This window comes from Medicago sativa, chromosome 7, assembly GCF_051527215.1.
Source record: "Medicago sativa cultivar Bolivia chromosome 7, Bolivia_mono, whole genome shotgun sequence".
NCBI classification, from domain to species: domain Eukaryota; kingdom Viridiplantae; phylum Streptophyta; class Magnoliopsida; order Fabales; family Fabaceae; genus Medicago; species Medicago sativa.
The window spans coordinates 88,888,137-88,905,000 of record NC_140755.1 but is presented as its reverse complement, the minus strand read 5'-3'; the positions used below and the strand labels follow the sequence as shown (position 1 = coordinate 88,905,000).

The 16,864-nt window shown below is 33.2% G+C and overlaps 2 protein-coding genes, 1 long non-coding RNA gene and 1 other non-coding gene across 8 annotated transcripts in view; 2 read left to right on the top strand and 2 right to left on the bottom strand.

Annotated features, from left to right (window-relative positions):
* Positions 1 to 2,689, bottom strand: part of POLD2 (DNA polymerase delta small subunit) — a 6,901-nt gene extending 4,212 nt beyond the window's left edge. Inside the window, exons 1-7 of the mRNA XM_085727233.1 lie at positions 2,593 to 2,689; positions 2,384 to 2,513; positions 2,147 to 2,253; positions 1,732 to 1,852; positions 1,292 to 1,399; positions 667 to 782; positions 490 to 573 (exon numbers count right to left, since the gene is read on the bottom strand). Of these exons, the coding sequence (XP_085583359.1) occupies positions 490 to 573; positions 667 to 782; positions 1,292 to 1,399; positions 1,732 to 1,852; positions 2,147 to 2,253; positions 2,384 to 2,513; positions 2,593 to 2,631 (705 nt within the window). The 5' untranslated portion in view covers positions 2,632 to 2,689. The remainder of the gene's footprint in view (positions 1 to 489; positions 574 to 666; positions 783 to 1,291; positions 1,400 to 1,731; positions 1,853 to 2,146; positions 2,254 to 2,383; positions 2,514 to 2,592) is intronic.
* Positions 2,690 to 2,773: 84 nt separating this feature from the next.
* Positions 2,774 to 2,846, top strand: TRNAA-UGC (transfer RNA alanine (anticodon UGC)). The gene has a single exon. It is a non-coding gene; the product is annotated as a tRNA-Ala (tRNA).
* A 2,041-nt stretch (positions 2,847 to 4,887) lies between these two features.
* Positions 4,888 to 10,133, bottom strand: FAD2 (fatty acid desaturase 2). The gene is made up of 2 exons (XM_085727234.1): positions 10,054 to 10,133; positions 4,888 to 6,450 (listed from the first exon to the last, which is right to left on the bottom strand). The coding sequence occupies exon 2, from the start codon at positions 6,438 to 6,440 to the stop codon at positions 5,286 to 5,288; it is 1,155 nt and encodes a 384-aa protein (XP_085583360.1). The 5' UTR covers positions 6,441 to 6,450; positions 10,054 to 10,133; the 3' UTR covers positions 4,888 to 5,285.
* A 1,219-nt stretch (positions 10,134 to 11,352) lies between these two features.
* Positions 11,353 to 15,137, top strand: LOC146909918 (uncharacterized). Of its 5 annotated transcripts, none has more exons than XR_015019450.1 (6): positions 11,353 to 11,777; positions 11,887 to 11,987; positions 12,122 to 12,215; positions 13,157 to 13,296; positions 13,397 to 13,598; positions 13,990 to 15,137. It is a non-coding gene; the product is annotated as an uncharacterized LOC146909918 (long non-coding RNA). The 5 variants fall into 5 exon arrangements; XR_015019447.1 differs by having other exon boundaries at positions 12,122 to 12,281; XR_015019446.1 differs by lacking the exon at positions 13,157 to 13,296.
* The last annotated feature ends 1,727 nt before the right edge of the window (positions 15,138 to 16,864 follow it).

Here is a 16,864-nt window from a genome sequence, read left to right as displayed (position 1 = left end):
GAAGAAAATAAATAAATTTAAAGGTAAACGGGAATAGAAATATAAAGCATCAGATGCACCGTGCAAGGGACTTAGATTGCCAAAATTGTTTGAACTTGTCAAGGAAAAGTAAATCAAAACATAAACCAAAAAATAGAGAACAGTTTTTTATCGTTAGAAACTAAAAACAGTTTTACTATTTTAGATATAAGTATGTCTTAGTTATTAGCAATAACTAATACATACAAATATCGCTTAATAGTCTTTTATCATTATTTTATTCAGTATATAGTTAAATATTCTACTGCACATATATGTATTATTCTTGCCCCTATTAAAAATAAATAAATTTTGTATTGAAAATAGCATTTTTTACACTTTTAAGAAATTGACTACACAAATTGTTAGCATTTTCCTAAAAAAAAAAAAAAAACTATTATGCACACTATACACTTCTAGTAAGTAGTAACTAACAGACATAGGGGTTTACTTCGACAATGACAATAATACCTGTCCATTAAGAAGTCCACGAGGCATCTCAACAGAATTTCCAGCAATGACTACACGAACAATTTGTGCCGCAATACTTTGCTCCTGTTTATTTTGTCAATATATACAACTTAAAACCTATAAATATTGCATTATATGATCAACCTAAGAGCTTTGAGAGAAAAACAGGACACGGACCTTCTCATCTCCTAAATGCCCAGTAATATGATCAACAAGAAGCTGAAACTGAAGAGGGTTAGACTTGCTGCTCCCAACACTTAATCCTGACACAAAAACAACATATTTGTCTTCCCCTGTTGAATCCAAATAAAAAGGGAACTTTAAGTGGCAACTTTAATAAAGTAAAATTTTTTAATAACAAATGTTGAGAATGGAGTATAAAAAATGCAGTTAAAAGAACAAAATGGCAAGGCTGTTACTCATCAAAGAAATAACAAAAGAGAAAAATAAGCTAGTTTCTTTAACTCCAGCATAAAAAAAGTCATATGCCAACGAAAGGACGTATAATATGTTGAATGAAGCAAAGTATGAGAGAATCTATGCTTCCTGACAATGAATCATAAATTTTTCAAACAGCCGAACTCCTAATGAGGAAATATTCAATAGACAATTCAAACCACACTTTGTACAGGATAGTGGGATGCTAATCACAAATATTGGATTCATACATCCTTCAATGGAAAATCTCAGCCTACCATTAGACCAAAAGTGTCTACAATTGTAATAGAACATCTCATAATATGCTATGCGTGTATACCACTAGGTTTGAACATTGTATATGTGAAAGACCGAGAAAATATACTTGATTTAATGGGGAATTCTATCTGCGGTGGTAAGCCAGCTTCTAGAACTTCCTGAACCAAAAAATCACCTGCTCCCGTCTCCTTACCATGTAAAGCAACCACAATTCCTGTCCCAGACGATGTTAATACAAATTCATGATGTTCAAGGCAGAAAACTATTTATTTGGCATGTCATTTGCATCCCTAAAAGAACAAGTGTCATTAAGAAGCCACATGTTTGATTTCAAGATTTCTTAGAACAATATGAAGCACAGAAAATTAGCAATCCAATATTGTCTGTACCACAACAATTCCTTGTGGGGAAAAAAGGCAGGAAAAGTCAAGAAATGACATGTACCAAACATAGTTTCTTCGAATGAATGTGCAGTTGTGCCTTTCAAAATTGTTATCCTACCACCACAAATCACTTTTGCTCAAATAACTAGTTAATGATACAAACCTGTCACATAGACAGATGGTACAATGATACTCCCACCAAGCTTAACTCTTCCACTTTCATCTTCAAGAACAAGATAATCATCTTCATGCACAAAGTTATGTGACTTGACAGGCACCGATCTCTACAATTAATTAGCAAAGAAACTCAAGCAATGTGCCATATCATTGTCAAATTTTCATACTTACAAAACACATTATTATCAATCGCAAGCTTGTTCAAATTCCACTACACAGCAATGCAATATCACCGCTATAACCACTCTATAACAACATTTAGTACTGAATTGCTTATCGCAAAACAATTAAGATTTGTTCAAATTCCGCTACATTATAACCGCAAAATATAAAATTTACATAAAAACAACAACCAAACACCTCCAAAAACAAGAATTGAAAGAAACCCAGAATGATATTACCTCCTTAGAATACTCATCAAGTATACAAGGCTTCAACTTCATATTTTTAAACAGTGTTCCAACAATAACACATTCCTTGCCTTGTTCCAATCCCAACACCGTGCATACTGTAAACAAATAATTTCACAAAATTAATAAAAAATCAAGAAATTAAACACCATAAATACACACAAAAAAATACGAGATTTGAAGTCAAAACCCTAAATTGATAAAAATAGAGAAATTGAAAATAGTCACCAGGAGAATTAGGTTTCCAATGAGGAACAAGAGAATACAAGAGAGTTCGCATCAAGTGAAGACGAGCGAAGTAAATTTGACTGTATTGTTGTCCACGATACATTTCTTTGCCGATTTCGAACGATTCGTCCTGCAAGAAATTCGTGTTAGCATAGTTACGAAGTTAACAACACGAATTAAATGAGATAGAAAGTGGGGAAGAAGTGAACCAAGGATTTGTAGGAGCATTGCACTCTCTTAAACTCCATTGCAATGGCTGCTTTGGCGGGAAGAAGTTCGAAACTCGCTCTTTTTTTCTGTGTACTTGTTGGTAGTGATGATGCAGAGGTATATATAGGCACACGTTGAATATTAGAATTATATTCTGTTTAAGTGGAATCACAACAACTCGGGGATGTAGCTCACATGGTAGAGCGCTCGCTTTGCATGCGAGAGGTACGGGGTTCGATACCCCGCATCTCCAATTAATAAGTATAAGTTTGTTTTTGATGTTATCTCCAATTATAAGTTTGTTTTTGATGTTTTTGAAAAGGTTTCCTTGTTGATTAATCGACTTTTTATACGTCCATTCTGTTAATTTTTTTTTAGGCTATACTTTTTGTTCCAAGTTAGGTGGGTGGATTTTTTTTTTTGGAGAATCAGAGCGTTGGCTTTTTTAATTCTTAAAAAAGATACTTTATTATACGATTTCTCATTTAAAAAAAACTTTAATATCAAACTCAGCCATCAAATTCCTTCACTAAACCAAGGGAAGAATTTATTGTGTTGGTCTTATATTTTTTTTTTGTCTTTCAAACAGATTTGATAAACAAAATGGTGAACGTATTGGTACTTTTAAAGTTTGGTTGTATGTATATACCATCTAATTGCGTTTTTTATTTAGAGCGCCTCGTGCTTTTTCAAAATTACTTAGAATGTGTTCGTTTTAAATATTCCTCTTAAAATTACTGAGACGAATAATTTTCTTGAAAATATTATACCCATAAACAAAACCCCTACTCATGATGTATCTCTTACATATTTTGATTTAGTATGTATGTTTTTAAATTATACTCCATTTAAAATTTTAAAGTACAAATATGAGTGACAATGAGAAGTTATAGTTTATTCTCATACACGAGACAATTCACCAATTAATAACATACTTTTTTTACTCCAAAAGATTAAATATACTTTGTTCGGAATAAAAAATATTTTCAAAGATTTCTATAATTACTTTTCTTTAAAACTTGAAACCAATACGAAAAATGTTGCATCTTTTATCCCACACGTTCTGAGTAATAATATTACAAACCTTGAAATAAATAGAAGGTGTACTTGGCGTTTTAATCTAAAACGCAACACATATATAACATTTCTGGATGGATGGTTTACTATTTAATAGTGTGTTTGGTTGGTGAGAAATAGGCTAGAGAGAAATAGAGTAGAGAGAAATAGAGTAGAGGTTTGGTCTTTCTTTTGTTTGGTGCAGCAGAGAAACAGAGGAGACAGATTAAAAAGCCATGGGTCCCACCTCTTTTTGTTTCTTCGCTGGTTTGAGGAGAAAGAGGGGAGAGAAGCAATATATGTGTGTTATTCCCACCTTTACCCTTGTCTTCTACCTAGTTTCTATCACACTCTCATGCTTAGCTGATTGCATCACAAATAATCATCGATGCCTTGGTCGCTATTTGTAGATAGAGAATGGGTGGTACAATTTGTCAATATTTATTTATTATTTTTTGAAGAAATAATAAGCTGTATTTTCATAAGGACACAAGAGGCTTTTTTTTTTTGGGATAAAGAAGCAGGAGCTAAACGATTAGAAATGGTACATGCTTGTTTACAATTCATATGTAAATTAAAAATGTTGGTTTTAATTTATAAAATGAAATTAGAAATTTAATTAACGTGGTTAATATATTAAGTAATTAAATAAACTAATTAATGAATTCAAATACAAATTAAATTGAATTTTATAATCTAAGCGTATTGTAGTAATTTTAAAAGTATATATTTCATTGTTTCTTTTATAAAAAAAAATCTATTTAATTAAAATAACTAGTGGAATTAATTAATTACATGTATTTAAATAAAATAATAAATTAATTTCATTGAAAATGTTATTCAACCTAGGGGCATTGTAGTACTTTTCAAAACATGTAATGCTTCTCTCTTCTCTATTTCTTCTATCTATCTCTTATACCAAACAACCCCTCAAATCTACTCTATTTCTCACATACTTCTCTCTTCTCATACTCTCTCTCACCTATTTCTCTCTTCACAACTTCTCTTCCAAACCAAACACACCCTAAATGAGCTTAAAGGATTAAGTGATATCCTGCTCATTATCTTAACTTTAGTTCTATCTGTTGGGAAAGAAAATAATGTTACTTCTAGCATGTGTTTCATTCTCTCTGATTGATACCGGTCAAACAGACAACGCTACAAAACACAATCATGATGCAATATAGTTTTGAGAATGAAGGAGAATATTCACCACAGTAGAAGGACAGAAAATGTGATTAGGCAGAAACAGCTAAAACTTATTTTTTTATATCAAAAACAGTAGACTTGACCACAGAAAGTTACAGACAAATTCATAATTCTTAGTCAAACACAGAATATGCGAATGACTTGGAACCAAGAACAAGAATAACAATAAGCTTCTCAACAGATAGACAGATTTTAACTACCTTGAGAAACTAGACCCACATGCACTGATTTCAAATCAAGGTGCAATAAATACACTACTACTGTTCAGAAACGTTATACCTTATTCTGCAATCAAGCAAACTATTCCAGTACTGTTTACTACTACAAATATCAGGATTAACAAAATTATTCTCTAAAAGACCAAACATCCTAAGAGAATTTCAAACATTCCCACCTGATAGACAACAAGCTACAGCAGCTCTAATAATCACCACTTATTGTTGTACCAGAATACACCCTTTCTCTCGGTACCTTGATCTGGCTCAACATAGATACACTCTCTAGCTTCTCTCCATAATGCCTTGTAAAATGGTGTTTCATCCAACCGATAATAATCTCCCAAAATTGGTTTTATTGCCTTGGTAGCCTCCATTGCATGATAATGTGGCATTGTGGAGAACAAGTGATGTGCCACATGAGTGTCTGTAATATTGTGGAAGACCTTGTTCAGGATTCCGTAATCCCTGTCAACGGTTGCCAAAGCTCCTCTCAACCAGTCCCACTCAGAGGAATCGTAATGTGGCAATGCCGGGTGAGTATGCTGCAAAAATGTAATCAACACCAAGAATCCATTGACTACAAGCAGTGGAACTCCATAAACACACACAACCCAGGCAAGACCTTTGGCCATGGCAAGATGGTAAAGCCCAAAGCACACTGCAAGTATTCCTGCATCTGATACATATATTTGAAGACGTTCACGATCTGAGTAAATGGGACCATGTGGGTTAAAGTGGCAAGCAAATCTATCATAAGGCCTGCCTGAAACATTGAGAGCCAAGTAAAGGGGCCAGCCAAGAGTGAGGGTGATGGTAATGGTGAGGACTCTGCCTAGTGGGTTGTTGCTAAGGTATTTGGAGTACCAATAGATGCTGGACTTCTGTTTGGGAACAAAGACTTCATCCCGCTCAAGAGAACCAGTGTTGGAATGGTGGCGGCGATGGCTGTATTTCCATGAAAAGTAAGGCACAAGAAGAGCAGAGTGGAGAATAAGGCCAACTGTATCGTCAAGCCATTGATAGTCACTGAATGCATGGTGGCCACACTCATGTGCAATGACCCAAACACCGGTAAGGATGCAACCTTGGATAGCCCAGTAGGCAGGCCAGGCCAAGAAAGAGAGAGGGCGAGGAAGGTGCTGGAAGTAATGGGTGGCAACGTAATAGAGGATGAAGGCTATGGTGAGGTCATAAACAACATAGGAGAATGAATGGATAACAGAGCGCTTAAAACAGTGAGGTGGAATGGCTTTCTTGATCTGGCTGAGAGTAAATGGAGGCTTCTCAAATGGCACCCGTTTCACAGTGTCATTCTCTGACTTCCTAGCCGAAGGAGGAACAGAGGTTCGGCCACCAGCTCCCATCTTCAGCAACCTGCCATAATATGAAAATGCATTTTGTTACAACACTCCTCTGAACATTGAACACAGGTCTACATATGCAATTTGTAGTACAATTCTTAGTAACAAGACTGAAATCATCAATCTAGAATGAACATTGCATGCATCCTTCATAGAAAAAATTGCAATAATTAAGGTGTAGTTCTCAAGTGCAAGTGTGCAACAATATCCATATTGGTAAACAAACTGAAGTCAATTCTGAAACGAAACAATATACAGCATTTGCTAGTCATAGCAGAGTTTCATGTAATTTTCCCTGTATGTACACGAATAAATAAGAAAGTATAAAAGGACATGTATAATATAATTCTCTCCTGTGAGAAAGGGTATTCAAAGCAGAAAGGAGAAATACATAATGATTGCTAAAAAAATCATTGGAAGAAATATAGCATGTTAGATTTTTATCCTTAACTAATTGAAAACTAGAAACTAATCAAATATGGTCCTGTCCTGTTAGAAAAGTAAGACAACTCTATCACTCTATGTCTAATAGAATCCTGCCTTATACATCTATCATTTTGGAAACTTCAAACTGATAAAAAAATAAGTCATTTCTCCAGAAGTTATCACTCCAACATCCATGTATCTTAACATCCTCCTTCAAAACTTACATTATTATTTGTTACTACATAATAAATCAGATCTTACTATGAATTATTTCTACTGCCCAACACTTTCTAGTTTCTCAACAAAACATTGATGCTTATATACTACTTTTCAGTCTCATTTCACACTATTTTCTTTATCTTAAAAACAAAAATAAGTTTTTCTATAATCCTCTCTTTTATTTACAAAAGTAAATTTCATTATTTATTATTTAGAGTGTCTGTAACGATATAATTTATAGTAATAATAATTGTGTGTATGTAATGTAATCATCATTAATTATTATAGTTTTTACAGAGACTTTATTTTGAACCTTTTAGGCACGTCTTGTGCTTAATTAGATCTTTTTAGACCACCTCTAAAAAAATACTGTATACATTATCTTTGGAAATCCAGAAACTAAGGCTGTTAAGAATAAGAACCTCCAAAGCCTATCCAAAAATAAAATAAGAACCTCCAAACTCCACCGCATGCAAGCAGGGTGTGCATGTGCATGTGCAAGTGCCAAATAAAGCAGCTCTAAGCCTCTAATCCCACAACTACCAGACACTTTATACTGAACTTTATTTTTTGCTTGGCTTATATTAATTTGATTTGCCTAGTGGTGGTCCATCCTACAGTTCGGTTCATTATTGTAGGATTATTTTTAAATAAACGAATGAATGAACACGCACATAGATTATCAAATATCAACCACGCGAGGATTCATAACGGACAAACTCGCGGGAATAGTTTATTGTTTCAAAAGTAAACAAAGACAGCTTGCAAATCCTGCGATCGCTAAACAAACAACAAAAACATTGTGACACATTGTCATGTCGAGGAGATTTTTTTTTTTTTTTTGAAAGAATGTCGTGGAGATATTTTGTACTCAAAACACGGAATGCCAATTACATGTGAGATGATCCACATAACATAATCAAGTAAGCAAAATAAGGGTATTGTCAACACTACAATCATAATGTTTAGAATATTGGTTTAAGAAACTACTAATTTTGGTATTAAAAATCAGGTTCATTTATTGAACTGGACATTTTATTGAAAAGATTATTGAACTGTACATTTTATTGAAAAAATTATCATGTTTTAATTCTTTAATAATAGTAAAAAAAGATACCAATCTGTTATCTGTTGTAACCAAATTTTATTTTGTTTTTTATAAATGGAAAGGGTGTCAAATTTAATTGCAATGTACCACCCTTTTATGTGACAATAAAATCAATGGTCCAAAATTAATTGTTATGTACCCTTTATGTGACAATAAAACCAATGTTCCAATACCAAAAAATCCGAAGCTAGAATTTCAAAAATAAACAGACCCTTATTACCCAAATTAATAAAAATAATAATCAATGGTCCCTCCACTAAAAGAAAAAATAATCAATGGTCCCTGCACGTAACATAAACAAATATATTCTTCACATGACATGGGTCCAGATCTTTCACGTGATGTTTACTTTCATTATATATTTTTTAGGGATACTTTCATCATATTTTTATTATTCATTTTTCTAAGAAAAAAATTAATTGCATTTTTTATTAAACAAGTTTTAGAAAAACAAAAATACTTGTTTACCAGTTGTGGTGTAGAATTTTAAAAATAATAATAACTAAAATTGAAAATAAAAGAACGGTAATGAAAGTTAAAAGAAAATTGATAGGCAAATGAAGGTAAATTTTGTAAGACGAATCAAAGTAATTGTGTGATTGTGACAATCCTACAAGAATCATTAATTAAACCTTACCCAATTTGATAAAACCTCCAAAAATAAATAAATATACCGTCCACGAGCATAAATGGAAAGGCCTAAATATTTTTCTACCCATCAAGTGAAAAGTATAAACATTATTATACAAAAGTCATTCATCCGGTCAAAAAAATACAAAAGCCACTAACACATTGTTTATTGATACATTATAATATTGGAAAGGTCTCCCTCAAAAAAAAAAAAAATATTAGAAAAGTCATTCACTTTGCAAGGCCACTTTGTAAATGTAATTAAAAAAAATTGCAAACTATTGAATATAGACTAAGTTTATACGCATATCAACCGCAACAACTCAAGTGTGCAAATTGTTCAGCTTTCTCAAACAACATTAAATTAGAAATTGCCGTCTGGAATGGATTTTTTCTTCTGTTTTACACTCCACTTGATTAAGTTGTATTACAAAATCCAAATATATACACCACTTCATAACCATGTTGTCAAAATCTACTTGTAAAAAAAATTGATTATATCACACAGTTGAAACTGGCACAAATTTTATTTATTTAATAAAAAGAACAAACAATCATTCATTCTAAACACAACACACATGTAACATGCTTTGAATGCAGACATAAACTCAAACTGAAGAAATGAGATCCGCAACAGAAAAATACACATTCGCAAAAGTATGAATCAGGTGATATAATAAATGAACAATGAAACTCTGCAAATTCTGTGATATTCGGTAAAAATCTATGAAGACACATACACAACCCTGAGTCCCTGACACATTGACAAGGTAACAATTTAAATAAATAAAAAAATGAATTAACTGAATGCAATGACAATTATTGATGACGAACACCAGACACATCTTCTATCAAGAGTGTTGGTGGTGTTACAGAGACAAAAATAAATAAAAAATACAGCAAACAATAATGAAAAACTAGATTCCTCTTTAGATCTGATAGAGAAGCCATGAATGTTGAATAGTGAAAATAAAACTAACGCAAGTGTCAAATACAAGCAGTAAAAAAAACACGTATTATATCATCAGGAAATTAATCAACTAAAAATTGTGAAATACTAATCGGAGAATATCAATATTATCAAAATTACACGAAAAAACAACGTTTAGGTAATATAAACGCAGAGATCTAAACAAAATTAACGAAAACGAGTGGAACGAGTGAGAAAGTGTTAGATCTAACGTTAAATGTGACATTGAAGGTGTAAAAATGAGAGGAAGAAGAAGGAGATACCTGAAGGTGCAAAAAAGGAGGAAATGGTTGTTGAGAGCGCCGCAGAATCGGTGTGAAGAAGAGGGAGTGAAGGAGGAGGCGAGGCTTGAGAGAGCGTGATGAGAGGGTATTTAATATTGAGGGAACTGTTTGTTTTTTAACACTACTCGTGGGACCCATTTGGCTATTTTAACGTGTCTGTCTATCATCTCTCACTCACATTCACTTGGCTTAGTATCTCTCTCTATCTTCACTTTGCGTATCAATGTCCACATAGTTAGTTTCACCTCCACTGTTCTTTCCCAGGCCCAAAGGACAATGCCCATGCACCACCTAACAAATATTTGTACACATTCTATAAGAAATTTATTGTGCGGATGGATATTTTCTCGTGAAATTTATGGTTGATGTTATACAAGATGTTATACACTCTACCTATACTTGAGTCAAGAAAAAAAATATCATGTCCGATTAGACCCCTAGTGTTATTAAATATGGATTTTGTTGAAGCCCATATCACAAACCCGATAATACAACGACCCGTTAACATAAAATGATTGTCGTTTAAGGCAACATGGAAAGTCTATGTGCGTCTCACCACACATGAACGCTCCTTGCCAATTCTAAAATGTTGGATCCCTCTTTAATGACTTCCCACCTTTTGCACCGGGTTTGCAGGAGACGATTGCAACGCTCTAACTATATAAGTGTGACTTCGCGTAACACTCAGGTACGATTACAATTTCACGCATTTTTATAATAAAAAAAACTTCATTCACATACTAAGTTGAACGTTGGAGTGTTAACATGTTTTGCAAGTACCACCTCCTTCAAAAAACAATTATCGTCGCAACTGATTTTTTTATTGTCGCATCTGATTCTCTATTACACGAGCATCGTCATCCGCTTATCCTTGTTCTTGGCCACTTCAGAATATAGGCTATTTCTAATCTTTAAGACCATCCCATTGAAGATGGTCTTAGAATGGCTATATATATCCCTTATTTTTCTCTTTTCTCTTATGAAGCTAGCTAATGGTCACCAAATCCTTATGCACATAGCTCCTTTTTGCTATCATACTTATTTCTAATATGAATAACATTGCTAACAAAATATGACAACCCTAATTCTGATGGTTTTGGCTCCAAACTATTCTGGCCGTTAGATACATCTGTGTTGATCTTCACATAATCTATCTGTTCCCAATAAACACAGTCTTTCAATTTCAACTCACAATTGCATTGGTAACACACACGGTTCCCACTTTCCAATATTCTCTTCCAATATTCATGTAAAAGGCTGGCAAAAAAAAAACAACATGTGTTTCCTCTTTCCCAAAACAGGCTCGCGTGTTTCTTCTTCTTCTTCTTCTTCTTCTTCTTCTTCTTATCATCATCGCCACCGCCAACCCTCTCCCCCATCCATCGGCGACGACCATCAAACCTCTCCCTCAATCCAGCGACGTTCTCCCCCTTCTACTCCATACACCTCCTCACACAACTCAACCACTCTCTTCTTCCCACTTTTCACCTCTCGTCGCAAAACAGCCTCATGCTCTCTGCGCGCCGCCTCCACTTCTGGCAACACTACCGTCTCCTCCCTCCACTCTCTTTTCACCATTGTTGTTTCTAGAAATGATAGGGTTTTAAGATAGGGCTGAAACAGCGGCGACAAAGGTCACGACGGCGATACTGGTGGTCGGAGCAGAAGGGGGAAAACGCTGGTATATGAAGGGAGAGGAAGAGGTAAAATTTGTAGTTGTTATTCAATTAATTGTGTAATTGGTATACTCAATAGTAAGTCCTGACAAAATAAAACTAAAATTGATTGATTTACTTTCACTCTTTGGTTTAGTTTGCGAAGAAAAACATTAAGTGATTGAAATGCAGTACAAGGTCCTATAAAAGGTTTGCTGCAAATATGGACTTGATGACATCTACATGGATTGATTATTGGTAAATTAATCTTTCTTTAGTTGTTTTTTTCATTTTGTTTTTTCATCAAAGACCATAGATAAATTGTTGTAGGTTTTTTAGGGAATTGGGATTTTTGAGCTTTTTAATTTTATTGTATTGTTCTCTGAATACAGATTATCACCCAGCTGTGGAGAATCCCATTGAACAGACAATTCCTTAAACTTGGACAGACCAATTCCCATTGAAATGGTCATGGTAAATGAGAAGGTACATGGGTTTTATGGTCCAAAATATGTTTAATTTGAGATTCAATTTGTCATATTTGTTGAGAAGGTACTTAACTGCTATGATCCAGAATAAGTTTAATTTGTGTTTTAATTTGTCGTATTTGTTTGAGGTGCTAAGTTAGATTTTTTTTTTATGGTATTGTTATTCGTTTGTTTGTGTGTGTCTGTATTCCGAGAGGACAAATCCATGCCACTATGAGAAAACAACCGATTTATTTGTTTGAGCATAAAATGGTTGAGGGCTCAACTTACAAAATGTCCTTCTCCTTTGTTGCTCCAAGCACTGGCTCATATAGAACAACTCTTCATCCATATGTTTATTCTCCTTTTTGATCTCATTCAAATCGATTGTGTTAGGTAAAAACCAATATCAATACCTGTACAATGTCTCTCATCTTTCTCTAGATTCCATCGTAGGTTGAATCTGTTAAGTTTTTTGAATATTAGGTGCTACGATTGTTAAATTACTTTCCACAATTTTACCGTTCTATTCTGCAACAGTACCTTGCGTGCCCTACAATTTCTTTTTTCTATTTCCATTATTGACTAATCACTTTCATTATGATTTGATTAAGGTATTAATCACTTTTTGATTCTTCTATGACATGATTTAGGAATACAGAATAATGTAATAATTTAAGTAAATCTTGATTTTTCTTTTAATTAGCTAGCTGAGAGAGGTGGTTTTTGATTCAAAGTGTGTTTGGTTATGTGCTGAGAAAATTTGATTTTGAGTCAATTGATTCATGGTTAAAATTTGAGTCATAAATGTTGATTTCATGGTTAAAATTTGATTCATGGTTAATATCAGATAATTCACTATGAAATTGATCTTAATTCAATTGTTAATTTTTGTTTGGTTTTTACATTGGAAAATTATCTCATATAAATGTTGATTTCGTAGTTTGATTGTTTGTTTAGGTGTTGTTTGACTGAAGTGAAAGAGAGTATCTGCGAGGGGATGAGATTGCGTCGTATGCAATATTTTAACCCAACCTGCCATTCTTTTCACCCCATTTGCCTCCACTTCAAATATTTGTTTTTAGAGTTAGGATTTGAGTGTTAGTCTTTCTCTTCATGTTTCTATTCAAATTTCAATTGCTGCTTTAGCAAAGGCACAATACAATCCATCTGAAATTTATCTCTGCATTTTTTTTACAGGAACATGAACAAGAACATAAGAGAGAGAGAGAGAGAGAGAGAGAGAGAGAGAGAGAGAGAGAGAGCAGATTGGTACTGGAAGCTATACATCTATGGTGATTGAGATCAATTTTTTCAAGTTTACGATTTGCAGGGTATGTAATTTTAGGGTAGGCATGTTTCTATTGCGCAGGAGGTTTGTTTCTATTGAATATTTAGGGAGGTATGTTTATCTTATTTCTCTTAAGAAATGTCTGATTATCCTGAATGCTTTTAGAATGTTTTGTTCAATTTGAAAATTATGGGAAATGCACTGGTATCTACATGAGTTTAGTTCTTAACATGAGATTCTATTGTTACAATTTATATCCTTGATGTACAACTATATTATTATTGGTTCGGAACTTCTATTCTATATACACATTTGACATGGTCCAAAATTAAGTTAAAAGAAAAGGGATCGATTGAATCCTTTGTTTATGTAACTTATCTCGATCAATTGACGTTTCATGGCAAGAAAGTGTTGGTACTAATATTTGATTGACTTTTTTGGTTATGAAAGGAATTCACTTCACTCTTGAATGACAACATTTCTTTAATCTATTTGATGTCAGGAATATTTACAAGTGTTTGCTGGTATGAAGCATCAAATGCTCTTTAATCCATTTAGAGGAATGATCAATTGCATTGTCTTTATTCTTATATAACAAATAACTCTGTACTGTCATGAGCCATCTTTGTGATTTATTTTTCTTTGTCATATATTAAAGATTGTAAATGGGTTTTGCCACGTAGTTTTATGATATCAGTATGTACCATTCTCTAATTGTTTGGTGTCATTTTCTAATTCTTAATTGCTTTGTTATCATTCTTCAATGATTCGATTCAGTTTGATTTCATGAGGTACCTAACAGATAGTATTCTTCTCCAAAAAAGTTTAGCTGATCCAAGAGCAAAATGATTATTCTATTATCTCATTGGATGCATTTCTGAAGCAGAGTTTGAACACTTAAGGCAGTTTCTCCTCTCTTTTCTAACCAATTTGATTAGCAACTAATTTGCTATGTAATATGTTCACAATATACCTGTTAGAGTAATTTTCATACATGTATGTTGTCAATTGTAGGTAAATGTCCAAAACAACTTGGAGAATTTTGAGTGAACTTATCATATATTATTTCTATTTAACAAAAGTTTGGTTGAGTGAACTTATTCAAAGTAAGGGATGTCAATGTGTTCGATTTTTATTGTTGTTTGGTGAAGATTGTGTTGATACCTCATCATGAATCTTGGTTCAAGCTGTGACATGTCTAAGTTTTTAGCTTGAAAGCATTGAGACTGAGTTGTAGGAGTCCTGTGCCAGATTATGTCTATATTATAGTATGGGTTGATATTATTTGTTCTTTGATATACATTCCCTTAATGACTTACATGTTGTAGCTACTCCTTGCAGTTTTCTATATGCATCTCCCCAAAATTGGTGCAAATTTATCTTGGTGGATGAGGCTCGAGAATGGGTTCCTTGCACTTGCAGTGCTGTTAACATTTGGGATATGGCTCAAGTTTAGCAAGCCAACAAGGTTAACATAGGAATATATGGTCAATTTTGGAATTGTAGAAATGACCCTAAATTAGCTGGGATCGTGACTTTATGGGATACAACGTTATAAGAGGTTTTCCATAAAAAAAAGTGAGTAGAAGTAACAATATTATATGAATATTTTGTATTTGTAACATAATTTTAAGTCCTCTTAGTTCATAATTTTTGCGTGTATCGAATGCTTATAATACAATATGAATATTGTCTTTTTTACAATGACTTTACTGGATAATTCAATGGGTTAGTAAACAAGAATTGAATCAAAGGATGGTCTTTATAAATATTTGTTTTGTTGTAGCTCTTCTACCTGTTGAATAATTTAAGGAGACACATGATCTTTCATAAAGAATATGATGATTGTAAACTATGTTCTCGCAATTGCTTCGGTCAATAAAAATAGTATCAAATTTACCTTTTTAAAGAACTTGTATTTATTCATGGCTATTTCAAGGATTTTGTTGCAACTAAACTTGATTTAGAGAAGTTTATTTATTTGATCAGTTTTATTCTACAACGATTTTTTTTATCAATTTGAATCAATTATACAATTTCCCTTTTCAATGGTATAGCAAGCTAAGGTTTGTCCCAAAAAAAAAAAAGAACAAGCTAAGGTTTGAATATTTTAAGTGTGAACTATTAACTTCCAAAGTAATTTGATATAAGTATATGGTTAAGTTTTGTAAAAAAAAAGTATATGGTTAAATAAACTTATATTATTTCAATTTAGGAAGTTTGTTTAAAAATACTGCTCATAAAAATATTATTAGTTTTTGTTTATCATTGCCCTTGAAAGGCATATTAGGAGAATTTTAATCATAATATTGTATATTTATTATGTTTTTTTTTTTGTGTTTTTTAAGTGACCCAATATTCTGAATTTGTAGGCATGAGAAACTTCGATTATATTTCTACTCAAAATGATGACGTAAAAATTATAAGTTGTAATTGTGTTATTAAACTTTGTATTTGTCTACTACATTTATAATGTAAATGATCCGTGCGACAGCACGGGTGGAAAGTCTAGTTATTTTAATATGAAATAACAATGTGTTTTACTTATAAAAATAATATGACATCAGAGTCTATCGATTGAGTCATTTACCATTTATATAAATGCATCAAGTTTAATAATTTTAGACGCGAGAGGATGTATCGAGCAAAGGTTCCAAAAAGAGATTGATTGCATTCAAAAATAGGAAACTAAACAATATGAGATTTACTTTTCCCACCCTACTACCTTCTCGCGCGCCCTGCAAAATTTCAAAAAATACCCCTGGTCTGGATTATATAATCCGGACAAGATTGTTAGTGAATTCCAGAATATGAAATCCGAACCAGATGTTGTGTGCTTTTTTGTGTCTTTCTTTGATGTCAAGGGTCTCTGTTGACCGTTATATGAACCCCACACAAGCTGCAATGCAATTGCAGGGTTCATATGAACGGTCAACAATGACCATGACACCACCGACACCCCTAAAAAACTAGAAACATTTGAAGAAAATGGAAGAAAAGAGGTGAAGTGAAGAATGAATGTATTTGTTGAAGATGGAAGCTTATTTATAGCCTAAAACAAGTCCTAGGTCATTAATACAGTCAATGAAAACGTGTTAGTGGTTGTAACCGTCCAAACCCACATTAATGACTCTCTTTCAAAATAATCCAAGTTGTCTTTCAAAAGAATCCAATGCTGAAGCTTTCCGTATTTTACATTCCGGAATGTCCTTAGCCCTACAAGAAGTGCCAACTTTTCCCTCGTTCACCATTATCACATTAATCCGGAAAATATATTCCGGAAAACAGATGTGAATTCCAGATTTTATATTCCGGAATGCATCAGTCATGGCCGGTGGTCTGCACCACACGTTTTTGTCGGTGGTCAAGTCAAAAAA